This window comes from Brachyistius frenatus, unplaced genomic scaffold (genome assembly GCF_029030835.1).
Source record: "Brachyistius frenatus isolate BFR_SWC_R1_liver_20210118 unplaced genomic scaffold, ASM2903083v1 Contig_158, whole genome shotgun sequence".
NCBI classification, from domain to species: Eukaryota; Metazoa; Chordata; class Actinopteri; family Embiotocidae; genus Brachyistius; species Brachyistius frenatus.
The window spans coordinates 64,683-92,056 of record NW_027210757.1 but is presented as its reverse complement, the minus strand read 5'-3'; the positions used below and the strand labels follow the sequence as shown (position 1 = coordinate 92,056).

General features: G+C 42.5%; 1 protein-coding gene across 1 annotated transcript in view; it reads left to right on the top strand.

Annotated features, from left to right (window-relative positions):
- Positions 1 to 23,504, top strand: part of fgf24 (fibroblast growth factor 24) — a 118,013-nt gene extending 94,509 nt beyond the window's left edge. Inside the window, exons 2-6 of the mRNA XM_069716511.1 lie at positions 12,334 to 12,619; positions 12,824 to 12,860; positions 17,390 to 17,567; positions 21,039 to 21,145; positions 23,204 to 23,504. Coding sequence (XP_069572612.1) covers positions 12,588 to 12,619; positions 12,824 to 12,860; positions 17,390 to 17,567; positions 21,039 to 21,145; positions 23,204 to 23,482 — 633 coding nt within the window. The 5' untranslated portion in view covers positions 12,334 to 12,587 and the 3' untranslated portion in view covers positions 23,483 to 23,504. The remainder of the gene's footprint in view (positions 1 to 12,333; positions 12,620 to 12,823; positions 12,861 to 17,389; positions 17,568 to 21,038; positions 21,146 to 23,203) is intronic.
- The last annotated feature ends 3,870 nt before the right edge of the window (positions 23,505 to 27,374 follow it).

Here is a 27,374-nt window from a genome sequence, read left to right as displayed (position 1 = left end):
ATGGAACAATGACTTTGCCCCGGGGGGAAAAAAGTGATCATGCTGGTATGTTTATATTAGACAGAAAGGAAGCCATCATTGTCATCACCAGCGATTTTCTCTTTCACAGCACGATTTTGACAGTTGACTGTATCTTAATAACAATTCCTTCTATGTATAAGTCAATTGTCAAGGATGATGCGCTTATATAAACATTTCATCCAGCAAGAAAAAAAAAAGAAAAAAAAAAAGCAGTCAGCTCTTTTCCTGTCAGAATTTGTGAACTCTTTGGCGTTCTCATTGAATACTCTGAAAAACCAAAACAGAGCTATTTTTAACTCTTTCTGTTGTGCTGAAAAACGTCCGTGTTCTCGGGCGTAAATGCACTTCTTCAGCTCATTTTCTTGATGCCATATTCGACATTATTTTGTTGTGCTCTTGGCATTGTTGACGTGTGTGTGTGTGTGTGGGGGGGGTGACAGGGTGGGTTGTTTGTTCAATCAGGAATTGGGAATAATTCAGCGCGAAACAGACATTGTGTATGTGGTGGGTGGGGAGGGGGAGGGTAATTGTGTAAATTAGAGGAAGAAGGTGGAGGGAGTTCATCATCTTGTCTTTCCCGTAAGCAAACGCAGGCCCCCAGTAAAACACAGCCCAGTTGATCCAGCAATAGGACATGCGGTTATTAATACAGAAGAGGGAGGCGCGCTCACCTCGACAAGCGCCAACACGCGAGCGCATTACCTCTACGGCTGCTATGGCAAAGATGTGAGCCGCATTCCTCTGCCCACAAACTGAGCTTTTTTTTTTTTTTTTTTTTTTTTTTCCTTCTTCTTCTTTTCTCCTCATGCAGCGGAGAGTTACTCAGCTCAGATCTGGAGGAATTTTTTTGAGGGCTTAGGCATTGTGAAAGGGAAGCCACCGAGACTCGACTCCGTGCTATTATATCACACGTTTCCATTTCTCCTCAAATTTCACTGGTATGATGATTTCAGAAAATTGTTTATCTGGTATTTATATGGTATTTAATTATATTTAAAAAAAAAAATTGTTTTTAACTTACTTTGGAAATGCCGTCATAGAATATAAAAGTAATCGTGGCTCTATGCGGGGGAGGTGTTTTTTTTTTCAGAGGATGATCTGGCTTCAGCCAAAGGTTCCAGTCGTTTGCCAAATTCGCTTATGACTCAACGTTATGTTTGCTTTAGAAAAGTCTGGACGTATCTCCCCATTGAGCGCAGCTTAATAGATCCGCGTACAAGGTGTTTTTTACTGCTGATGCGTGAGCACAGCTGAATTCAAGTTCAGGTTAGATTGGAAAGAGTCGAGAGACGTCCCAGCCTAAGCATTCGGATGCATTTCTAAAATCCTGCCAACACCATCATTTATTAGAGATATGAGGCCTCAAAGAAGTATGTTTGGGGGGGAGGGGAGGGGCGTGTCTGGCTTGACTGACATGCCTGGGTAGCAGTCAACTTTTGTCTATAGGTAGGCAGTCATAGTGTCCTTGGGTTCTCGGTCAGATCGAATCAGGTCCATCGCTCCCTTTACCCCAGCTCATCCAAATATGGGGTTCACTTCTGGCTCCCCCAAACAAACAAGATGGCGACAGATGAAATGCCCAACTCAAGGCTTCAAAACATCCAAAGTGTGACATCACGGTAGGTTGCTGCTCAGATGTTACACAAGTAAACAAATGGTAACGCCGACATGTGATATCCTGTAGTGGACTGACGGGAGTATTGCAGGCTGCGGATACCGGATTCTACACCGATACGGGATTTGTTTTTCCGAAGGAGCTGATCAGAGTGAATTTAGCTAACGACACCATTATGACGTGTTTGAAAAGATAAATCGACTCTGTATTTCACGAGAAGTTGAATGACAGTCTACGGAGCCAGAGGCTTTTTTTTTTTTTGGGAGTCGCCCCCCGGTTGCCGTCATTGGTACTGCTCTTCCGAATTGGCTTCTCGTTGCGGACCCTAAAGCTACGTCCATTTTTATATCCAGTCTGTGGTGACATCTCAGCCCTGCTTCAGTATCACGATCTCTGAAAAACTTGCGCTCGTGTTTAATAAAGAAATAAAGACCCTCTGATGTCAATCTGAATTATTGAAAATGAACGCCGAGGCTACCTTGTAAATCAATGTAGCCTTGAAACTGCCCAGTTTAAAAAAAAAATCTGGGCAGTTTTTGACATTTTCTAGGTCAAAATACTGATAATCAATTCTTTTGTGACACCTTTGAATCTTGAGCTTGATGTCACTCTGGGTGGTGATCTGTAAAACCTTCTTTCAGTCGCTCAGATTGTGTTTCCTCTTAATTTCTCCAGGAAGTCGTACAAAATGTTTGCCCCCAGCTTCCTTTTAATTATTAACAGTCCCAACATTACTGGTTATGTCGCCCACCTGTTTTGAGAAAGCCATTATTAAGTCTCGCTCAAAAAAAACAAAACAAACTGTGACGCCTTGGCTCGAAGCAGCTACAGGTAAAGGCTGCTGTAAACCGCGATGCCAATAAGGTTACAGTGAAAACACATCCTGCATGTTTTGCTTCAGTTTTAGCTTGCTTACTAACTTTCAGGAATGCATGTGTAGTTTGCTAAGCTAGCTTAATAACATCACCATGTTGAGGTGTAGCAAGGCCACAGTGAGCGAACACAAAGTGCACCGGTGAGCTAGAAATATCTTTTAATTGCATTGTCTTATACTACAAAAGTCATTATTTAGCGATGCACTAATTCATTTGTATGGAAGCCGCCCAGTCATCTGATTCATCATCTATCATACAGTGTTGACTCACTATCTCACGTACGCTGGATGCCCTGACTTGTCTTTTTCTTCCAAGGAACTAACAAGCATCCTTTTGACTTGGTGAGTTTACAGTTTATTTAAACTGATAAACAGACCCCCCCCCCTCCCCTCCCTCCCTTCCACACACAGGACACCATAATTAGTTTTTTTTGTATTCATCCCGGGAGAGAATTCATTTTTTGCAACACACCTCTTCGACGTTGTTTATCATGTTTCCTTTTTATTCAGGCGAGCAAAATTCTCTATTCAAGACACGGTTGAGCGATATTTGAAATGAATCGACTGATTTAAGCGGCGGGGGGGAGCGCCGATCGTCGACCCCTCCTGTTGTTGCCACGAGGCACTTAAAAACGATGTCATCGCATCCATAAACGCCAGCAATTAAGCGGTAAGTAACATGTTATTTTAGGTGATATGAACATTGCCCAAAGCCATAAATAACGAATATGCTCCGAGACAAACTTTATCATTTAGATTTCGGATTTTTCTTACTCTTGTGTTTTTTTTTTTTTTTTTTTGAGCAATAGAACTTCTAGTAACATTAATCACATCACAGATTTACTTTACTCTTTATCACACTCGTATCTGTCCGAGATCGGTCCAACAGCAGCCTCAGGCGGCACTTTTATCAGATGTTTGACAGACATGCCTCACTCACAATCGTGTGGTTCAACAAGGTAATTTGTCCGTTCCCAAACTTCAAAAAGCTGATATCTGTTAATGACTTTAGCCCCCCAAGCTCCGCGAGGCCGCTACGCACCTTGCACATTGTCTCACCTGACATTTTCTCCCAGCTTCCCTCCCCCTTCTCTCTCTTTTGCAAGTTCACTTGCTGTTTTCACACTCTGGTTGTATACAAACCAACTGAAATGTCTTTATGACACACAAACTCACCACGACGAACAGCCACAATTAAATCCAAAATAAGAATAAATTACTTTTATCGCAGCTGCTTTATAAGAGGCGTGAAGGTAAAAATGACAAAAGGAGACAGCAGATGAAAGATGATTTAAAGGGACATCTACTAAACATTAAACAATATATAGGTAGGGGGGGGGAGGAAAATACCAAACTAAAAGTTAGAAAAAGGCTCTCGAGCCTAAAACAAACTAATACAAACACGCGTGTTATTCTCTGCAGAAGCTACAGAGCTATAGGCAATTTTAATACCCAAATTAAAAATGGTTTTCAAGTACAGAAGAGGGATGGCTTATAACTGAACACGCTAAATCCCCCTTATTCTTTATTTGGGCTGAGCTAATGGATTTCTTGGCCTACAGCACACTTGTACCAACAGCAATTTTTATTTCAGCTGGGCTTTTTCTTTTTTTCTCACTGTATTTATTCATCTTCCCGATGATAACACAGAGACACAAATTTGCGAACACAATCTACCTGTATTGAACCCAAACAGGCTGTCAAGAGAGTCCATTTAGTTTATTGTCAGATACCTTGAATCCACCTTTTTAATAACACAAAATCCAATTACTCATTAAAGAATTAGCTGCAGGTTCCTGTTTATTTTTGCAACATTTGCTTTCTCTCAGTTCATCCACACAGCAAAGGACTGAGGACCTGATTCACAATCAAGCATGGTCTGTTTTGTTTTTTGTTTTTTTTTAAGGAAAATGACCACAGTGATATTAAGATATGAAACACTGATTTTGTTAATAATGATTCCAGCATCAATCCGGACCAAGAAGAGGTTACCCAACGTAAACTCTTTCACTTGATTTCAGAGCAACTCAAAATGCTGCAAGTTAATTATATTATGTCAAATAAGATCGTCTATTTCTTTTTCTAGCTATTTCTGAATTATGAATGACTTGAAACGCGTGCTGTTGTTGCACTAGAACATTTTCATGCGGTACCTTTTGACTGAGAGAGACCGGCAAACTTGTCTTATGACCTCCGGACCGGATAGGAAGTAATAGTTAAGGGTTTATGAATAAATAGACATCGCTTTCTTGTATTTTCCGGAGACAGATTCTACTCTCTAAAACCCGTATGGTTATTTATGCACTTTTTTATCTGCATAAATGATCCAGAAACAAGTTCTGCACCGAATGATTTCAGTACGGTCTCGGCATACTTTGACAGTAGGACTCGCGTTAATCATATTTAATTTGATCTTTCATTTTCGTGTGAGGTGATGCAATGCATCACATATTTGTTTGAAGGAAATGGCGGGGGCAAGAGCAAAAAAAACAACATCAGCCATATCAAAGATGAATGGGTGTGGACGAGGCCAGCCTTTTTCTCTGTGGGTGGAGGTACCAGCCTGCCTTCCCTTTGTACATCTTACATCTGGAACGGGCACATTCCCCCCCCCTCTTTTGCGAATAACATCTGCAGCTAAAAAGCCAGACAGGTAGTTAGAGTTGATTGGTCATGGATGGATTTTCTCCCTCTCCTCTCTTTCTATGTTGCTCTCACTCTCCCTCCCTTTTTTTTTTTTTTTTTTTTTTTTCTATTCTACAAAGCCCAGAGGCTAGTATTTCACTGATTACAGAGTCCCTCCATTTGAATGGTCGTTTGTGTATTGTCAGAACAAAGGGGGCGAGCGGCCTCTGAAGAGGTGCTAGACAGGGGAATGGATTGGGCTCAGCGATTAGGATGACTGGAACTGCAGGTTCAGGCTAGCTTACCGGAGCAGAGACAGCTCAAGGAGAGACCCCACTCCAACGGCTGAGGGTTTCTTTCGTGACTGGGAATGGAGTACTTGTAGGCAGCAGCTGCACTTCAGTGCAACACATTGTAGAGCTCCAATTATAACAGAGATGGGCACAGAGTTTTAAAGTTGACTTACCACGAATAATGTTCTTGTCGTGACTCTGCCCCCAAAGCTGAAACTTTCGGGTTCACGTTGAGGGCCTGATCCCCCCCCCTCCCCCCACCCCCCAAATAGTAAATATGGACTTGAACCTCCGTTAACTGCTGCACGCTTTAAGTAAGCTTTCAATTTAAGAAGGGATGTGTCGTTTCAATTCATTTTGGAACTATCGGAGCAGCCCTTTAACCAATCAGCAATGATCTCCATACGAAGCAAGCCAAGTGACGCATGACAATGCGTGAAATGGACACGCCCGTGGACGACAGCAAAACGTCAGATTGCCACTCTTAGGGCTGTCTGAGCGTGACAGTTCCACAAAGTTGCACAATGTAACCTAAAGGATCATGTGACCAAAAGCTGTCCCTCCCACTGTTCTTAGAAATGTGAAATAGTTTCTGCGGTCCGAAAACGCCTCCCGTGGTTATGTCCTAACCCCCAACCGTGTGTTTTTGCTAAATAGCTTTGTTTTCCTGTAAATCACATGGTTCAAACCAACGCAGTTTTCCTATAAATCGCCGCAGGCCCAAAGCGTGTAATCGACACGCACTTCCACTCGAGACAAAAAAAAAAAAGTGTAAACTCTCACGTCTGGTCATCGCCAAACGTAGGTATCTCACGTTTTTGCTCTATTGGATCAGGGGTGTCAGTTTCACACTTTGCCGTGATACCGGGTTGCCTGACGGATGTTGTGCGCCGAAACTCACCAAGCTGTAAACAACCAGCACCTCCCTCCCCGCCTCCCTCCCTCCCCCCCCCCGGGGCCATTAAAGAGTCATGAACTTTGAAATCTTTTGTCATTTGTTAGAAAATTACCATACGATCCTGTTTTTTTCCCCGATGGGAGTCAAGCTTTTAAAAAAACCCACCAAACTGTGTTTTCAACTTAAATATCGGCTTCTTTTTCAAATTTCCATTGAACAAAAATGAGAATAATCGAACCGTAATTATCATGAAGGTGCGTTTTTAACAAACATTTCAAAAGAGATGTCATCACTTAAAATGACCCAAATCTGATATAACTACACGAGACGAGACCACGGGCCGACACGTCGAGGGCAGCGCGGACCAGTAGCACCTGAGGAAGTGCTTTTCAGACAGCGCACTAATCAGATAAACGTTACCCTGACAGCTTTGGGCTTTGAACACTCACTTAGTACTTCTCACCTCAAACATAAAGGTAATGACCTAAAAATCCAAGTCCTCATCAAGTTATGTGGGTGAGTTCAGGTCACGCTCTTGGTGGGCTTCGACATCCTTTTGATTCTAAAACGTCACCTTTCCAAAGCTGTTTTCGAGCTAAATTTGTAATTTACTTCGGGCCTTCGGCTCATTAATGACGCGTATATAAACTGCCATCCGTCAAAGGGAAACTCGGGATTCGTTTAAACACAGCAGGGCCAGCTAAGTGGTTTGTTTGTTTTTTTTTGTGTTTTTTTTTTTTAATAACTCAAATAATCATGCATTTTGTTGTGAATGAGTCAAACCTTCTGGCCAGTTTTGTGAGTCTCAAAGCAATTTCATGGCGCATTACAAAAACAACCAGCTCCTTAATTTGGTAATCGTGGCCATCCAAGAAAACACTTACGGCGTCGTTCGCAAAAAAAATAAAAATTAAAGAGCTGACAAAAAAACACTTACATCATTTTACTTCCCAAACTTTCACCGCTAGTCCTCCCAGCTCTGAGAGGCTCATTATGTCATTAAAACACTCATATTGTTCAGCAAAAAAAACCTCTGCGAACAGAAAACAAGACTTTCTGATTACCTCTGCTCGTCCAAGGGAGTTGACATTTATCTGTCAGACACAGGCCAAAAGCTTCGAACACATGAGGTCCATCGGGCTGATTATTATTCAGCCGTAGCACCGTGACACATTTTGGCACTTTTGCTCTGCACTTAAGCAATGGCCAAAGAATTCATCCGAGCATGGATAGTTTTAGTGAGGCCTTCAAAAAAAATGCATGTAGTCACTTAAAAAGTTATTGCGTATGTTCGCAAACTAGCAACAAGAGAGCCCCAAACTTTTTATGTTTATGTTTTTGGACAACTTTTGGACTCCCCTGCTGGACTTAGACGGAGCAAATCATCATTAATGTCAAACAGGCGACGAGTGGAAACACCAACATGCTCGACGTGAACTCCGCTTCTCGGAGATGATTTGTCGAAGAGCGACGCTCTAATTTTCACCCTTCAACTCCCGCGAGCGCCTTGTATCCAAATCCTCTCGGCTTCTTCTCCTCTCTTCAAGGCAAAAAAAAAAAAAACAACAACCCCTGAATTGCCCTTAATGACTCCGTGCAAATAACGGGGACAAATTACAAATTTGACAAATTACCGAAACGCTTCCTGCTGTTTTTTTTTTTTTTTCTTTCTTTCTTTTTCCCCCCTCCTTCTTCTTCAGGTGATACTTGAAAGGTTTCCGAGGTAGCCGGCTCAACGCGCCCCAACCCTCCCTCTGGCTCCTTTCTCCGTCACCCCCTTCGCAATGTCAAGGTGTCGCGACCCCGTTATGACCTGCGCCCGCGTCGGGCCGTCGGACTTTCGGGTGCAGCCCGCAGAAGGGCACGGTCAGCAGTGTGAAAATGTGTGTGTGTGTGTGTTTGGAGAGGCGGGGGTTAGGGTCAGCGTATACTAATGGGGTGAGGCTGACTTTTTTAGGGAGATGAGAGGAAGAGGGCCGTCCCATTTAAGGTCTCACGTGCTTGTCGGTCTGTGACTTCTAGTTTACAAAAAAAAAAAGGCTTCTGGGTGGCTTATATGAGTCAGTGGTCACCCCTCGGCATCAATCGCTTCACCTTGGGTATTGAATGGGACACATGCAACACCCCCCCCCGCATCCCCCCTACACACCCTTCAACACGCACCGCAGCTACCGACCCCCCCCCTCCTTTCGCCGCTCTGGCACCCCTCCTTTCCTTTAAGTCAATATGTCCGTGTCAGAGATGAAAGTGCAAAGTGGGAGGGACGCGGAGGGGGTCCTGACACTAATGTAGTACATTGGGCTTCACTTACTGATCTGCCAAGTTCTTTTGTCGAGCCTTTAAATGCCTGCTAGGGTCCTTTGAACTGCCGAGCTGCTCGCCCGCCCTCGGATGCCTCCTCCTTTAGCTTCAATGAGATATCCTTCGGTGACGTTCCCACAGTCCCGTCGCCGGCAAGACTGACACGCATAACTGCACGGAAGCGGCGAGGTTCAAATTCAAAGGCTTGAAAGGACTCCGGGAGTCGTCTAAGTATCATTCGCCACTTTGCAGCTCCCGATTTAAAAAAAAAAAAAAGTAATTTTTTGAGAGGTAGGGGTGTGTGTGTGGGGGGGGGTACATTCTTTTTAAATAGAATCAGGCCAATGTGGCTGCAGGAGGATCATTTCAGGGCTACCGCTTGATTTTGTGGTTTCAAAGCAACTTTCATTGGCTGCCAAGCACAGCAAGCCAGGTAAACTAAGACCTTTAACTTGCTTGCTTGTTTTTCTCACTCCTTCACTCTTGTCAGCTAATCTGTGTGGGTAACCTTACCCCAACCTATGAGTGGCTGCCCCCCCCCCACCCTCCCTTTCCAAGCCTCACAAACTGGACTTAAACAGCTCTCCCCATTCACAAAGCTCACTCTTGTTACGCTCAACCAGCGGCAACATGCATTGATTGATTCTCACTGTTTTATCAGGCTTTCTTTTCTTTTTTTTTTTTTGTCTTTTAAAGCAATTTTTCAAATAGTGTCAGGAGGCCGTTTGTAGGCGCGCCAACTCTTCTGACTGACAGTGGAAATGCATTCTGCCAGTCCTTCATTTTAAAGGGTCAATTCACCCCAAAAAGCCGAAAACATCCGGTATTGTTTTCCCGCTTAATTCTAGCCGCATCTTTCCATGCAGGTCGCTTCAATTTTAGTTGCGCGGGGTTTTGAGTTTTTTTGCTTCAGTATCGTTTCAGTAGATGTTGATGGAATTTCCTTTGTGATGCTCAAAGCATTGAAAAATTACATTTCAAAAGTTCAACAGCTGATGGAATTTACGGTTTACTCTGGAAAAATCCAATCCAACGCTGTCAACAAGTTTCGTCGGAACAAATCTCAGAAAGAAAATATAACTTTTTTAGAAGGTTAGATTAGATAGGAAACAGTTTTGTGAAATAATTTGCGTGGACCCGCCTTTCAAGTGCTGCAGATGACGGGCTTCAATTTTGTGCCTGTCAACTTGGATATTGCATATTGATATATCGTCTTCGAATGCAACAGTTGCATGGATTGTTTTGTCAGTCTTAAAAAGGGACAGTGCGAAACCAAAAAGTTCAGATTTGATCACCAAACTTTAGATCAGTTTAAACCCTTCGTTGTTTTTCAGATTACGCGTCTGCACCGACTTTCTTTTGTACTTTTTCTTAGTTTTCATCTCTTGAATAAATCTGTCGCTCTGACTCCTGATTGGTCAGCTGCCAAAGTGAGTGCACGGAAGAACCATCCCCAAAAAATTGGCTCGTGGCTATTGCTTATGCTCATACACATCGATAAAAATAAGAAAAGTCCCCTTATAAACGGGGGCCTCCCCTTTTGCCACGGGCAGAGATACGTTTCCTCCTCCTTGTGACTCACAGGTGGCCACATCCAAGCCCTGCCGCTGTTCTCGCTCTGTTTTTTTTCCCCCTCCGTTCAGGATTTATAGTCATGCGCCGAGAAGTTTGTCACAAACATGCGCTTTAAGAGGCGATGAGTGACTCCACAATGCCGGCTCTATCACAGTCAGTGTGGTAATTGCTGTTTATCATCCTGCCTTTAAATCAGTTGTCAGGTGCCTTTTATTTCTTAACTTTCAGGGAAATCAATGGTGAGCAGCAGCTAATGTTCGCCTTTATTTGATCAAACAATCCCAAAGCCTTGTGTGTGTAAAGAAATCATCAAATGATCTGTCTGGTTAATTGCTGTTTGCTCCATTTTGCTGTGATTTTCCCTCCCTAAGGCAGACAAGGCCAAATTAGTCACGCTTTAAGTGACATTATACATCACTTGTGCTACAGGGATTATTACAGTGCCCTGTGGTTGGCAGGATCAAGGGTTCTTGTTAGGCACAAAGCCATGAATCACTGGGTAAAACCCACATCAACCCACATTATCCACATATACTTTGCAGAACACGCTTTGTGATTTAACTTGTCATAACTCATAAGCACAGGAAATGATCATATTTTCCTGATACCATCCGGATTTTTTTAATTTATTTTTTTATTTTGTGCTGTGATCAGCAGCTGGTGGCTCTTGGTCAAACACTCTTTTTCTTTCCCCTCTAAACTATCAGCAGGAGGTCCTTTAAACTCCCCCAGCATGAGAAGTTATGTATGTAATCATTTAGAATCATTTTGAATATCAATGGCGCAGGAATCCCGAGGATCCAGTTTTAATGGGACAATAAAGGAACCACAAAGGTTTTTTTGTTTTTTTTTAATGGCAGCAGGGATGTGGGCTCACTTTACTGCTGCCAGCTCCGAAGCACTCGTAAACACATTCACACCTCTCTTTCATTTAAATGCGGATAAGTTATAGCACATTATTGAAAAAAATTCGAGGACAACAACGTGTATTTGAATGCGGTCTGTGGCAGCCAGTGCCAATCCCCAAACCAGCAGCAGTTAAAAACGCACCAGTAACACGCAGAGGGGGGCAGTTTCTGCAGCCGTTACGACTGCAGCAAACCTGTTTTTCACTGACTGTAACAACCTAACAACAATATGGTGATTAAAAGTGATGAAGAAAAAAAAAATATAGAGGTTGTTGGATGTACACAGATTTTTTTTTTTTTTTTTTTTTTTGCGAGCTGGAAATCAATAAGCAAACATAGACGCAGATCTTTGAAATGAGGTTGTCAGATTATGTTTGTCTTTGAATGCCACTTAATTCCTTTCCCAAACTTAGTTGAGGGGGGAAGAAAAAAAATGATAATAATAAAAAAAAAAAATCAAACCAGATCAAAAAGTATTCCATCTCCTTGTTCAATTCTTTACGCAGCGCTTCACCCACCGAAAGAGAGAAAGGAAAAAAAAAAAAAAAAAACCCTCTCCAAGCTGATGGTCTCTCCAAGATTACCCTATCAGGTGCAAACCGCTGACATGTTTCCACCCACCAACAACAAAAAAGCCTCTCTGTGCCCAAATCTCGAGCCGCAGACGCACAAACACCACTGACAGGCACTGCTGCGCCATCATCAGCCTCCGAACGTCTCCAGGGATCCGCTGCTGCTGCTGCTGCTGCTGCTGCTGCTACCGCTGCGATTTCCACACCACGTTTTTTTTGAAAAGCAGAACTTAAGCTTGGATAAGTTTGTTTAGCGACTTGTTTTTTTGGTGGACGGACGTTTTTTTTTTTTTTTTTCTTATTCACTGCTTTTTTTTTTTTTTTTTTTTCTCTCTTTTTCCACTTGGTAGAATTAAAATGACCCGTGCAAGGTGTAGAAATCCCGCACAGGTACGGACGGAGTGGAGGAGCCTGTGATCTCTGGAGGAGCAGGATTGTATTTGTGGGGTAACTTTAGGTATAAGTGCGCAAAACTCAAAGGATATTTTTTTATGGTGGGGATTTTTTGTTGTTGTTGTTGTTTTTGAAAGGGACACACGCCTGGCACCGGTTTACGGAGACGTTGCGTTATTTCGGGGGAGATCGGGGGGGGGGAGGGGGGGGTTTGGGGGGGGGGGGAAAGACTGAGCTGAGAAAAAAAAAAAAAAAAAGAATCCGCTGGATAATTTTCCCCCCAACAAGGAAGCACCCAATGTTGCACTCCGTAACTCTGCTGCTGCCCTCCCGTCATCTATCCTTACACTGGGATTCAATCTCCTGCTTACCCCCGGAGTTGTGTGCGTAAAACACGCGCAAAGGAGAGCGAAAGCGAGCGAGAGAGAGGGGGGCGATTTCGCCAACCTTTCCCGGGGCTCTGAAAAATCTGTGGAAGCAGGTGTATTTCAGCTGTATTTCTGCAAGCCAAGATGTCTCTGCTGCCTTCGAGGTTCATATACCTGTAAGTGTTCCACATCTCCGCTTGTCTTTTTTTTTTTTTTTTTGCACACAAAAACTAATGCATTCTTACCAATAGAAGTCGCCAAAAGCGTCATATTTGTGCATTGCTGTCATCCAGGTAGGCTGCGTTTATTTTTCATGTAATTGCCTGTGATTCACTCCCCTCCTCCTTTCTCTCTCTCTCTCTCCCTCTTCTCCACTTTAGGTGTTTACATTTTCTGGTACTCTATTTCCAGCTACAGGTATGTTTACACCCAAGTTCAACGACTTTGTGTGTGTGTGTGTGTGTGTGCTGTGTTTGCATGTCCATGTCCGGCTTTTTAATGATGGTATGATGGGTATATGTTACTTTTAGGGCGATCGCGGCAATATTAGAGACCGAACTGATGATAATCTCGTAAATTAGAATTGATTGGTATGTTAAAAGCAAAAAAACAAAACAACAAAAAAAAGCCAATAATTGTAGATGGATACCGTGTGCCACAACAATAATAACAAGATTTTTTTTTTAGATCATAAAAAACTCGCAAACATACATTCAGTTTAGGATTTTTTTATTTTTTTTTTAAAAAGAAGCATGATTATATGAATATTACAGTGATATCAAACAACAAAAGATATCTACTCATAATTCCAATCAGTATCATACGTCTGACTAAATGTAAATTAAAACCTGTTGTTTTTAATTTGGATTTCAAGTAGCAGTTTTCAGTGTTTTACAACAGAATTGTGCAATAAATATTTTGATCCCTGGGGTTAAAAGTTGTTTCTTTGAACAGATGGCTCGTTTGGCGCTTGTTGCCTCAGCTTTTTTTTTTTTTTTTTCTTCTTTTCTTTTTTTTTTTATTAGTTGCGTCTCACTTTGAACAGTAATGATTTGCAGGCATCCACTCAGCTAATTGACTGCGCGCTGTGATTCCGACACGATGCGGACAACACGCTCCTTCCCTCGTAAAGAGCTATCTGATCAGTTTATGGGCATGACGTGTTGGATCGTAATATTCCACGTACTGTTGTTTTAAATTAATTTCCTCGGTCTTGTTATGATCTGAGATATTTAAAACCCGGTAAACTGCCAAGAAGGTTCAGGTTGAGTTCCATCGTCTCATCCATTTTCTTTCATGTTTGGCAGCGTTTTAGAGTTCATGTTATTATTTTTTTTTTATTATTAAATCAGAAAAATACACTGGCATATATTTGTATATTATAAATCATCATACCAACACGAGGCATCTTTCCTCACACTGAGATTGACCTAAATACAACTTTAAGGAAGAAATATTTGTTTGAAAACAATAAACGGTACATTTTATTGGTTGCACAGTTCTGCTACCAAGTTTTTTTTTTTTTTTTTTTTTACCTTGTCCCAGTCAGGAAACTATTAGCTTTCAAGAACAAAATAACAGGTCTACCTCCTAGAGGATTCAGCCTTGTACTTTTTTAGAATAAAATTTTCCCAGAAACCAGAACATGTAAACCGCAACCCCCTTTAAAGCTATAAAAAAAAACTGCAATCGTATGCAGGTCGGTCTATGCTGTGATTATTCCATTAGAACTGGCACAAACAAAGCCACGGAGCGACTGACCGCTCATCGCATGTTGTTCGTGACCCAACGGACGCCAATGTGACGCGTGACTTTGCGTGTCGACTGCGGTTTAGAGACCACCCGATCTTCGGTAAAGGCACTTGAAATGTGGCTCTTTAATAAAGTGGTTACAGCCTCATCATCTAATTAAGAAAAAAGAAAAAAAAAATATGCGGGAGTAGCCCTTTATCATCCCGACATATTGCCTGGTGATGTTGGCCCATTCTGCCTCCTGGTGTTGCTTAATAACTCTTAGATGATCCGCTGTGGTTGTGATTTTATGAGGGAAAAACACAAGAGGAGCAACCACAGGAGGAAGTTGACTTAGAATGCACTGCCAACATGTGAGAGTGTTTCTGTATCCCTACGCGCGTGTGCGTGCGCGTGTGCGTGTGCGTGTGTGCGTGTGTGTGTGTGTGTGTGTGTGTGAGACCCCGGTCTTGCAAGGTGTATCTCTTAGATGGATGCGACAACTAAGCTTCCTCGGTAAAGACGAGCGCCAGACTTTTTGAAGTTTCAACCATATCCGTTTTCGTGCCGTGTCTTTGAAGAGAGGAGACGGCGTGATAAAAAAAAAAAAAAAAGAAGAAGAAGAAAAAAGCTGTTGTCGCTAGCGTTCACCTCAGCCATGTGCTTAGGCTTGCCTTTCCCCCTCGACATGAAATGCAACTGTCTACCAAACACACCTTTATGTTTGTTTAGAGATGGGGAGATTTGGGGATAAATCCCTCAGCAGCCCAGTTAGGCTGTGTTTTGTTGTGTGTTAGTTTTTGGTTGTTTTTTTTTTTTCTTCTTTCTTTTCTTGATCGTCATCTTTGAGGTTCATTTCGAGAGAGAGCGAGGGCTAACGACGGATGACGCTGACGTTGGCGTTTTGAACACGTTTGTAGACGGTTGTTGAAATTGAAATTGCCGTGTGTTTGGCGGTGAATCCAGCTTCGTTCTGTTTTCAGTATCGCCTCGCGGTTCCTGCTCTGGTGACACCTTTTCACTCATTTGTGCAGCCGTTGTGGGTCATTTTAGAGGCTTAACTCTCTAAAACTGAGAATATTGTGTTTTCTTCTTGGGTATATTGACTGTGTAGAACAGCAGACGGGAAAAATTTCATGAGTGGTGCTCTCTGTTGGGAGCAAAAGTAGAAGAGTCGCCGTCGTGATTGTTGATGATGATTTGTGCCAAAATGTTTGTAGAAAATGACCAATCCTCGTCTAGAATTCACTTATTTGCATTGATTTGGTCCTTCCTGATGTTGTTATACAGTAAAGCTGTTGTCTCTTGGTTGAGTCCCGGTCCAGGTTGACTTCGGGACGCTTCGGGAGGTTAGAGTGAACTTTTTAGGGCCCCGGGGAGGTCGGGCCTTGATTAGTTTTGTTGCCATGTTGTGTCGACTGTAAAAGTATATATAGTTATTGGTGGGAAGCGTGAAACAGGGTTGTCTCATGGAAGATGTGTTCCTACTTGGAGTAAACAAGGCATTTCTTGAAGAAAGAAAGTGACCAGGCTCCAGTATGGAGAAAAAAAAAACGGAGCCAAAAAAAATCCCCAGGATGCTATCTGTAAAAAATAAAAGTCCCATCAGGCGGGTAGAAGAGCCATCACCCCAATTAAATTCTCAACAGGTTGTGACGCCTTGAAATCAATATCTACTTCACAAATATCAATAAGGTCAATTGACATTTTTATTTGATTATATTTAATCCCGAAAAGTGATATCGTGGACGTGTTTCCAAAATGTCAACAAGCACAGAAGCTGCGTCCCAGTTCAGGGTCCAGATTCTCCGTTATCCAAATTCCTTAGACCGAATTTCCCGTAACTCGCCGGCAAGTCCTTCCTCTTTCGAACGCTCTTCTGAATGTGACCACGAAACGAAGCCTGTTGGTTTGTTCCTCAACCTGTTGGGCACCGGAGGGCAAACTCCTTCCAATTGACAAGTTTAGCTTTTCTATGAGGTGGAACGGTCTCGTTCGGGTGTGGAAGACGAAGGTCCAAGCTCGCCTTAAGTTCTCGTGAAGACCTCATCCTCGGGGGCACAGCTCGCACAGACACCTGGTTCCAGTAAGAAGTTCGAAGCCTCGACAGGATCAGGATTTGCAGAAGCGTGTTTATCTTTCCCTCTCTGACTTTTAAGGATTTTGTTCTTCCGAGTGCCGCGATTTCCCGTCGTGTTCGCTACATGTCATTAATTTGCTGAAGCTGGAATAACAAGGACTCGGAGTATGTAATGTGTATATAATTAGCCACCTGAGAACAGCCACATAAAAAGCCATTACTGTGCAATTACCACACCGTACAGCTGGGGAAACGGAGATCCTGGCGTGAAGTTGAGATTCCAGGGCTTCTGAAAGTATACGTTCCTCCACATGTTTGGTGTCGCAGTTTGCGAGATGCCGGCGGATTGTGCCCATTTCCTGTCGTATTTTTTTTTTTTTTTTTTTTTTAACGTCTTGACTAATTTGACCCGCGAACAGGCAGGCTGGCGAGTTCTGAGGCAGATTTGTGCAAGTCGATCAGAAATTTACCGCCTTCAAGGGAATTTTTGTGGCTTTAAGTCTTCTCCTCTGCCTGCTGCCTTTTCCCTAATTTATGGACCCTACTTGGCCTGCAGGCAGATATTTGTTTGATGATAGTGCAACAGGTCTGGATGCTTCAGGTGTATAATTGCTAGTGGCTGGCTTGCTTGTGGAAATGGAGTTACAGGTTTCTCAATGTTGCCTCCGGGGGGGAGGAGTGTGGGGGGGGGGGAGGCAACGATATACAGTACTGCGTCTCAATACAAACCCAACACAAAGCTTTGCACTTGCTCCGTGGGATTTTTTTTTTTTAATTTTTTTTTTTACTCAAAACGGTGACTTCATTAACGTGTCTTGTATAATAGTTAGCAGCTTGTAAATGCATTGCATATAAAAAATGTGTCAGTTGAAAGCAAAAGGAGGAACACTAAAATGCCACAGCCGCAATTTCCAGGTTGTTATTTCAGTTTTTTTCTTTTAGACCCCGAAGCACAAATTTTTTTTTTTTTTTTTTTTCACACCGGGCCCATAAAAAAAAACAACCCAACAGCACACATTACTATCAACACCTGCGCCGTTCTCCGACAACCTCTCACCGTGTGTCTCTCTTCTCCTTCTGCGTTTCTTCATCTTCTGTCTCTCTCCGCTTCCTCCTGTCTCGCGGCTCCGCGCAGGAATCCCAGCAGAGCTCTGCGGATTTTAGGTTTTACATCGAGAACCACACGAGGAACCCGGACGACCTGAGCCGCAAGCAGGTCCGGATCTATCAGCTCTACAGCAGGACCACGGGCAAGCACGTCCAGATCCTGGGGAAGAAAGTCAACGCCAACGGAGATGATGGGGGCAAGTATGGTATGGGAGAACTCCTGTGCATCTCACCCGACACTTTAGCTAGATCGGCCACGTTTTCTCGCCCCACCGACCGGTCTGGCTGTTTACTACCCCCGTTGTTTCGAGGTGTTGTTTTTTTCGTTGTTGTTGTTGTTTTTTTCCTGCTTTGTGTTTTGCTGCCGCGAAAGTTGGATTGCTGACTTTTTTGGAAGCCACCAACTACCGGTTGGGGTGGATGAAAACGTGGAAACTGCTGACCTTGCAGTGGATGTTTACGGTGACGTTTTGGTATTAAGAGCAAGTCTAATTTGATCCTGATAGAGTTATAGGTCATCGCTGGGAATTTCTTTCTAATGTGGGCCCAAAAAAAAAAAAACTGCCGTTTTTATGTTTGCCGCTCAGCAAAACCAGTCCTCGACCTTCCTCAAATGTGTCTCTTATGGTTGAAAAAAAAAAAATAAAATGGTGTCACTGTGATTGCAAATCGGTGAAACCTGATAATTGTATTGTCCCCTTTCAGGAAACTAAATTTGGGGTAGTTTGATTGACCCAGATTAAAAGTACTTCATGCTAAAAATGTTAAAACATTAACCTTAAAGATGTCAAAAAGTATTTGGCAGATTTGGTTCCTAAATCAACTTTTTAGATACATTATAAACCTTGAATATATCCTCTGCTTTCCGTAGGGACCTTTTTTTTTTCCTTTTTTTTTTTTTTTACCTTTTTAGATCAAAACAAATGCGGTAAACGTGTAAATTGATGGCCAGCGAAGCCCTCTTTTGATGTAGCGGCGCAAACGCAAAAAGCAATGGGACGCGTGTTGTGCCTCCCTGCAGATAGTTTTGCTCATAACAGCTGACTCACGGCTCTGAAATTGCTGGTTCTTTGAATGCCTCTGAGTGAGTTGTGTTCAGTCGCAGATGCGCCGAGGCGAAGTTTCCTCACTGCTTGTTAGAGCTTGAGTGGAAGCAGATCCAATTTTTCCCATGAGGCTTTGCCAATTCTACCCTCCTCCCCCTCCTCCCTTCCCCCGCTCCCCCTCCCTCTCCTCCTCCCCATCCAGCTGCAGTACCTGGCACCTGTGAACTCCTTTGCACTCACAGAGCAAAGACACTCTTAATTCACTCTCAGTCGCTGCAGCTTTTTTCGCGGCAAAAAAAAAAAAAAAAAAAAGGGCCACAAACCGCCGCGGAAGAAATATGTTGCTTCACCGCAGAGCTTTACGACCCCAAGGTCCATATTTGTACAGCTAAAGTGGGGTGGGGTGGGGGGGGAATTATTCTTCGGTATTAGTGCAGCATATTCATTATTTTTAGGAGACTAGAACAATCCTTTTCCAGAACCGTCCATCGTAACTGATGCCTGTTGTCCACCGAGAGCAGATGGTGGGTCGCCGCGAAGGCTTTTAAACTGATAAAAGCTGCAATCTGGACTTAAAGCTGGAGTTTCCTGCTTTTTTTTTTTTTTTTTTTTTTTTGACAGGTGGCCTCTCGCTGAGGTCAATAAATGTCCGTGGGCCACATTATCCATATCGCGCCGGTGCACAATGAGGAAAGCAGCGCGGCGCGAGCGTAAATGAAGGCGGTCGAGGTTCACAGTTGAGCTTTGCAAGTCTGTTCGAAAGAGATATTGATCCGATAGTCAAGATTTCACTCGGACTTTCCATTTTTGACCATTTATGGGCCGCCATTGGTAAACCCTGCGGCTGGTTTAATAAAACACCCCAAATTATACACAGAATATTGCAACAGGGGCTCACAGACCTCAATATATTAACTTTTGAATCGGATCAAATGAAAACACCATTTCATGTTTAAGACCCTAATCGTTTGCGTTAAGGAGCATTGTCAACTCCTGCACTAAGAAGACTACAGATAGATTATCGAAGTTCCCTGTTCATACATTTGTCGATTTTTAAGGTTGTGGATTGTGTGGATTTTGGTTTCGAAGCGCTTACACTGTAAATGAAAATACCACATTCCCTCCTTTGTCGACTGACCGCCACTTGTTTGGCGGTATTGATGACAGCGAGATTCCGCCTGGAACTATGACTCCAGTATCTAATTAAGTTTGCAGATGCCTTCCGCTGCCAGATTCTTTTTTTTTTTTTTTTTTTTTTTAAGATCAAATCATTGGTGGGTTACTCGGAGAGACTGGAGATAATGTTTGGAATGGGGTCACGGACAAAGGACAACTCACAGTCAGGAGGGGAAATATTGTTTTATCTGATGGTCTGGGTCGAGGCTTCATACCTGAGGTTGGATTTTTGGGTCCAGTTCACAGCGAGAAAGCCAAAGTGTTTCAAATGAGTCAGAAACTTGACTTTTAGAGTAGAAATATATCTTAAAGACATCATTTACTTCACGTGTAAACCAGTCTGGTTGGATTCGTTCTTCCTCCGGGACTCCTTAAAAGGTCCCGACGAATCTATCCAATGGTAAAACCCAAAAGAGCTGCTGCTCTTTAGACCCTTAAATGAGATGTAGAAACCGAGAGGGAGTAACTTTTCCCTTCCTTCTTCACCTTTCCAACAGGTCACCTACGACCCATCTTTTTCTCTCAAGGTTGGATTTTAGGGTGTGTGTGGGAGGGAGGGAGGGAGAGTGGGGGGGGGGGGGTTCTTCTACCCCCCCGAGCCCATCCCGTCCCCTCAGACTATTCTTCCTCTGCTCCCTTGAGTGCCACTGAATAGCCCTGTGTGTTAAACAAATGGATCATCTTAACTTTTTGATTGAGTGAGCACAGACTAAAGGGGGAACTTGAAACCTAATCCTGAGGGGGGCAACATAACCGCTTCACAAATGTTTGGCAGATCTCTTTGCTTGGTCGAAAAAGGAGGCGAGCGCAGACAAAGGTGACCTCGCGGAGGGGTTAACGTTAGGGATGGGAGCAGAGGGGGTGGGGATGGAGGGTGGGGGTGGGGGGGGTAAAAGAGCCACCGGGATGCGTCTTTAGAGTGGATTACTGCTGCGTCAGGTCGAAGAGACACGGACGTGGTTGTTTTGATGCACCTATGCTATCGCGTAAAGGACGTTTTACACCTCGTGCACCTTTGAAAGACTGGAACTATTTGGCCTGGTGACCCGTTTTTCATTTTATAGTAAATAACAGGCTAAAAACATAATCAGAGGTCAATACGTCCTGTAATCTTTGACATGAATGAAGTGAGTTAACGTGAGTTAAATCACTGGTGTAACTAATAGTGGTGGTTGACTGCTTTGTTGTTATACGTATGATTAAAAAATGACAACGTACCCACAAAGAACACAACTAATTAACTCTTTAAATAAACTTATTTTATTCATGAATTTTCGATGTGAGGCTCCGTGCTTGACAAAAAAAAAAAAAAAAAAAAAAGTACAGGAGCCCTGAAAATGTTGCAGCACGCCAGATGTGTTTAAATGTGTGGGAAGCTTTGTGCCACATGTTCATGTGTACTACAAGACATACAGACGACCGTAATTGATTCTACTTTTTCGTTTCCTTTTCCAGCTCTCCTTGTCGTCGAGACGGAAACCTTCGGGAGCCACATTCGAATAAAGGGAAAAGAGAGCGAACATTACATTTGCATGAACGAGAAGGGCAAAATAGTTGGAAGGGTGAGTACGTTACGGGTTTTATTTTGGTAAAGTACAACAACAACAACAACAACAACAACAACAACAAAAAAAAGGACCATCAAAGATTGCCCGCTCGCCGATATCAAAATGAATATTTCAATTGGAGATCTTAATCCGGGCTGAATTGAACGCAGCCTCGGCTTTTCTCCTGCTGTTTTTGTACAACCCAACAAAACCCCTTTGATAACTCACAGCCATTCTTCCATTACGTAATCGGCCTACTCCTTTGACACTCGATCAGTCAATTACGGACTGCAATCACCACAATGCATTGAGAGACTAATGGTCACTTAGGAGGAATGCCGTTGCAATTATATCACTTAGTCACACCAGGTGGCCGCGAGCGCGGGACGACTGCGTGTGACTCCGCGGACGGCCGCTTCGACGTGGAAAAGAAGTTAATGCTTGAAAACGTCTGAAAGCGGTCTGGAGAAGCACACGTGTGTGTTGTTGTTTTTTTTTTTTTTTTGCATTAATAGCTCACGACATCGGTGGAGCTGCAGTGATTCACACAACGTTTTTCTCTCCCGTTGTTGTCATCTGTTTTAGATACGTTTTTTTGTTTTTTTTTTACAGTTACGGCGGCCTCATTTGTTAATAAAAATGTAATCGACGCCTTTCTTTAAACCGCTGTAGGATTATTTAAAAAAAAAAAAAAATCCAATAAAATTACAATTAAGTTTTATTAATGATAGAAAAGATGTTCTCCTGTAAGTCACAAGAACTGACAGAATAGTTCAAACTCCCGATGCAGGTTTTTCACCCAAATGTCAGGAAAACATAAACGCAGTGTAGACATACAGATGGTTTTGTTTTCATGTTCCCAGCTTCTGATCTGTCCCAGAGATTTCTGCTGACATCCCAAATTTTTTAAACAATCAAATGCTTTTTTTTCTTTCTAGAAACAGCAGACTTTATTGTGAATCTCTATTCCTAAGCAAACTTTTTCACAAAAGTGGTTCTTACTAAGTTGTAATCTTCATAAAGAACCATCTTTTTTAGATTGTGGTAGAATTTCACGACATCTAAGATTTTCAATTATACTGTTAGAATAGTATAAGTAAAAAAAGTTTTTGGGATTACTATTGAACTTTTTCATATTTTGCCAAATATTACAAGCTATAGAAGCGGGGGAGATGGGTAGTTTAGCTTAGCATAAAGACTGGAAGCAGTGGGAAACAGCTGGCATGAGTAAGCTGCAAAGGAAGAAGTTCTTCCTGACTTCCTGTTGTCGTGCCAGGCAGCTAGCAGAGTCTCTGATCCTGGACGAGAAGCTGTCCGGCAGTTCTGCCTGCCCGCTGAGAATTGCATGCTTCCCATTGGAGCGTTAACACGGTTCCCACCTCGTATTGGGGCTGTTTTAGTTCGACAGTGTACATTTCACTCTTGTACCACTCGCCTGGTCTTTGAAAGGAGGGCGCTCGCTGTTTCGGGTCCATGAAATGCGCTGGACCAGCAAAAACACAACTTTCTTTTAGGCCTAATATCTAATTGATTAAGGGATTATTTTCAGATGGACCACCAGAAAACTGATCGGAAGAAGTGAATTTAGCTCATGACGGCGTAATGATTTGTGGAAAAAAATGTATTGACCTTGCATTTAATGAGTGAAACGGACACTTTTTGAATAGACGTCTACTGGAGCCGGAGGGTTTTGCGCCAGCCCCTAGTGGCCCTCGGTGGTATTGCACATTAAGACTACATCCATTTTTGATTTGATTTAAGCCATGTTTTTGTTTTCGGTCATGATTCAAACATCATGCCATCTGTCAGTGAAGTGTTAGTTGCCTATTTGTGCCTGTTAGCTAATGAGATTTTGGCTCATAATCACAGTGAAGGGGAATTCATGTTCTCCAAACGTAAATCTCATTTTTAAACTTAATCCTCATTTGAATCCAAACTGGGAAATACAAACCAGTCAGAGGTAGAAAAACACTGATGCGATGGAAATAAGCCTGGGTGTTAGCTAAAAAAAATATCTCATGCTGTCATGTTAATAATTAACGTCGTGTCCTTTCTCTGTCGTCTTCTTCTCAGCCCGATGGAAGGAAGCAGGAGTGCGTCTTTGTCGAGGAATTCCTGGAGAACAACTACACGGCTCTCGTGTCGGCCAAGTACAAAGGATGGTACCTCGGCTTCAACCGGAAGGGGCGGCCCAAGAAAGGCTCGCGGACCACGCAGAGGCAACAGGAAGTCCACTTCATGAAGCGCCAGCCGAAGGGCAGGGTGGATCCACTGGAGGAGTTTCGGTTCACCACAGTAACTAAGCGGACACGAAGGGCTCGGCGATTAAAACCCAACCCCAAGAGGAACTGATAGGACCAACGGGACAGCACTAGAGTTCCTCATTGGGGGGGGGAGGGAGGAAAAGGTGGTGGGGAGGGAGGGGGGAGGGGTACTGTACCTGAAAAAAAAAATATTCTCAAGCTTCTTAAAAGAATCACCTTAAAGACTTCACTTCTCTTTAAGAACGACAGACTAAAAAGAACACACAAAAAAAAAAAAAAAAAGGCAAAGATGTTTTATTTTTGTATTTCAGGACGACTGAATATTTCCTAACTCTTGGATTCCTCTCGGTTGATGTCATCGTGCTAACGTGTCTGTCGTGTTATTTATACTGGATAAACTAAAGGACCTCTGAGAGAATTCCCTGTCGCCGTCGTTCTCAGCTACGTTTGTTTTTTTGTTTTTTATTTTTGTGAGCTGCGAGCTGAAGGCATACTTTTCTGCTTTTTGACAATGGGCAGCCGAAGCGGCGAGCTGACGCAATGTTATAAAAATCAGCCAACTAGAGATTTATTGGAATACCTGTCGGTTTTTGTTTGTGTTGCCCCTGACAACGCGGATCCCATACTTTCCACTGGAATTAGACACCATGGAGATGAAAACGGAGAAAGAGAGCGAGCGAGCGAGGTGGCGGTCGCAGGTGACGCTGTGCTGCCGGGGATAACTGTGTAGCTTCGAGTGCAATATTTTACAGGTCTCTCTCTCTCTCTCGCTTTTTTATTTTTTTCTTTCCTCTTCCTCTTGTTGTTTTTTTTTTTTTTTTTTTCCATACGTCTCTCAACCTCAGCTTCACTCGTGGCTCCTGGAATGCGCTGAACCCTCTTCTGAGTGCTGTGTGTGATTTTCTTGACATTTCCATGCAGCCTGTGATTCAGCTAAAACACACAACATGCTTTGACTAGTCGGGCACCCGCCATGGCTTTTAGCCTTCGTTTAAAAAAAAAAAAAAAAAGATTAAAAAGATTAAAAAGACTAAAAAAAAATACAAAAAATACAAAAAAGAAGAAAAATAATGCAAACAAAAATATAACACTGTCTTCCAACTTCATCACGTTTGGAGGGGGAAAAAGGATGTTAACCCCGTTCGTCCTCCCTGTTTTTTTTTTTTTTTTTTTTTTTTTTTTTTGTCAGCATTTTGAAGTTGTTCAAGAAAAAGGATGCCTTGATTCTAGCTAGTCTTTTTTTGGGGGTCTGCTGATGACTTCCTCTACCTCCTTGTTCTTTTGTTTATCTCTACCTTACTCGGACTGTCTGCGTTCAAGTTAACCTCGAGGACCTTTCGGCCCTTTTTTTTTTTTTTTCTTCTTTTCTTCCAAAGTCATCTTTTGACCGTGAGCTCATCCTCTTTTCCGTCTCTCGCTGGAAGACAGTCTCAGAGACGCTTTTGGGGAAGCCCCGCGCTTGTTGGCCAGCTCGGTCATCCACGGACAGGAATAACCGCACGACTTTCACCCTTCCCCCTCGCCGTCCCGTCCCCACCACCACCGATTCACAAACCCGCATTTGACGATTTTAAAGCTTTCTGCTCAAAAAGCCCCGGATGACCAGCTTTGCCGAGGGGGAGCGTTTTTTTTTGGTTGTTTTTTTTTCCAGCGACGTGGTCGAGTTTGTATCTGAATCCTGAAAAGGGGGAGAAAAAGTCTGCGCTTCTCTCACTACGTCTCTCGCTGACAACAAACTCCAGCCTCTTTATCACCAGTAGTATGTATTCACCTGTCTGCTGGCAGGTTTGTTTTTTTTTTTTTTTTGTTTTTTTTGTATGAGTTGCTACTAACAACATGACACATTTATGATTTTTTTTAATTTTTTTTTTTTTAAACAAATGTAAGCAAAAAATAATTTTATGACTATTATTAAGATATTTATTGCCTCCCTTTGTAAATAAAATGTGATGAGTTTTATTTGGCCTCTGTTAATAAAATGAGGACTATATTTTAAAAACTCATTCTATGTCTTCATTGCATTGTGGATAAAAGGTAAAAAAAAAAAAAAAGAAATCGCCTTTATGTCCCAATTTTGGCTTGAATTTGACGACGTGCACGCTGAATATCACACTGTCTGAAAGAGAGATGCTGCAGGTAGCGACTGGTCGGACATAGAGTACATTCTCTTCTCCGCATACTGCCAAGGTATGCATTTTTATATACAAATCCAAAGCGTGAGGACTGCTTTTAAAGGCCAGCGGTTTGAGAAAGGCCTATTGCAACATCTCTGAAGGCTTTTTATACCACTGCGAAGGGCAGTGAGCGTTCACGCACTTATACAATATATATATATATATATATATATATATATATATATATATTTTGGCAGAGGAAGTAAAATGTATCTTTGTTTTTTTTGTCATAAACTAAAATATATGAAATTGGATTCATTGTTGTATGACGTCTGCAGCAATAAAAGGGACAAGACAAAAAAAACAAAACAAAAAAACTCGCATTTTTTTGCCAAGAGTGAAGAACAAGCCGAGACCCCGGTTGACCCTCGAGCACTTAAAAACGCAACTTACTTTGATGTAAATGCTTCGTCCTCCAAAAACTGGTAAACACACAATATTTTAGACTTTTTTTTTTTTTTTCTTAGTCTTTTAAAAGCGCTACAGGAATGCGGAGTAGCACGTCTTTATAATGCTGCAGCTCAGGAATGATGTTTACAGTAACCGTCAGGCTGAAAGATGGCGGCTTTAAGGAAAAAAAATAAAAAAATACTTTTGTTTAAATTCCTTGCGATGCTATCAGCCCACCGCCCCTCCCCTTCCCCCCTCCCCCTCTCCACTCTGCTGGTCGGCTTCAGATCCAGAAGTTTTCAACCTTTCCGTCATCGGGATTTTGAGCGTCTGGCCTGCTTTTAAAAGGTGGAAACGTAAGTGCCTGATGTGTTGACCCGGTTGATTCTCCATTAACATAATGGATCAGCGGTGAAGAAGCTTGTCTTGGGGAGGGGGCTGTGAGAATAACTGAACGATTTTTAAGGAATGTTTTACGTACCTTTATCTCCTTTAACTGCGTATTATCTCCCTTTTGTAGGATGAAAAAAAAAAAAAAAAAAGCAAGAAAATATATGAAATGTTTCCCAGGCGACAAATTGACGCTTTAAGAAATTTGAATTCGCTATAAATAAAAACATCTAGTGCCAAAGTTTTATCTGTAAAAAGTTCAAATCAACCGCGTACATGCTTGAGGAATTTAATCAATGCAACTTTCGACACCCTCCAAAGTTCGATTTATGCGAGCAAAAAGCTTCTCTTTCTTTTTCTTTTTTTTTTTTTCATCCGCATACTTCAAACTTGACCAAGCACAGCCGAACTGCATCGGGGTATATTGACATTTAAACGAGCGCCGATGGTTTCCAACATGTCGGCCGATTCGCAATAAGGGGACGACATTTTTGCATAAGCCTCCCGCCAGGCTTTTCTCTGACTCAACCTTTGATCATTGGAGGCTAGATGGTCTTGGAACTGGACCAATAACTTCAAAATGAAACATAGAAGTCCCTTTTTGCAAAAGCCAGCCCCCTTTTTTTTTTTTTCTTCTTCCAAAGGAGGTGGAATCTTTAAATGCAGTCCTGCTTGCCAAGTAGTTTATATTCTATTATTAGAAAAATCTCGGCACACTGAACCTCCGCACAATGGGTACAGTATGACTGGCGAGCAGCAGTCAATGCAGAGAAAAACGTTTGTGGTTCTGAAGAACTTATACCCATTTTTTTTTTTTTTTTTGTGGAACAACCAAAAGTGGTTCTTTGGGCTCGATATCAGCAACCACACACTTAACAATTAGCCCTGTCAACAGAAATTTGTTCCGTTTGAGACCTAAAACAGGTTTATGTCTCTCTGAATACGACTTAAATTGTCCCTGAAGGTCAGTGAGAAACAAAAAGTCCAAAAGCCAAACACAACAGGAGCTCAAATATACCTGGTGTC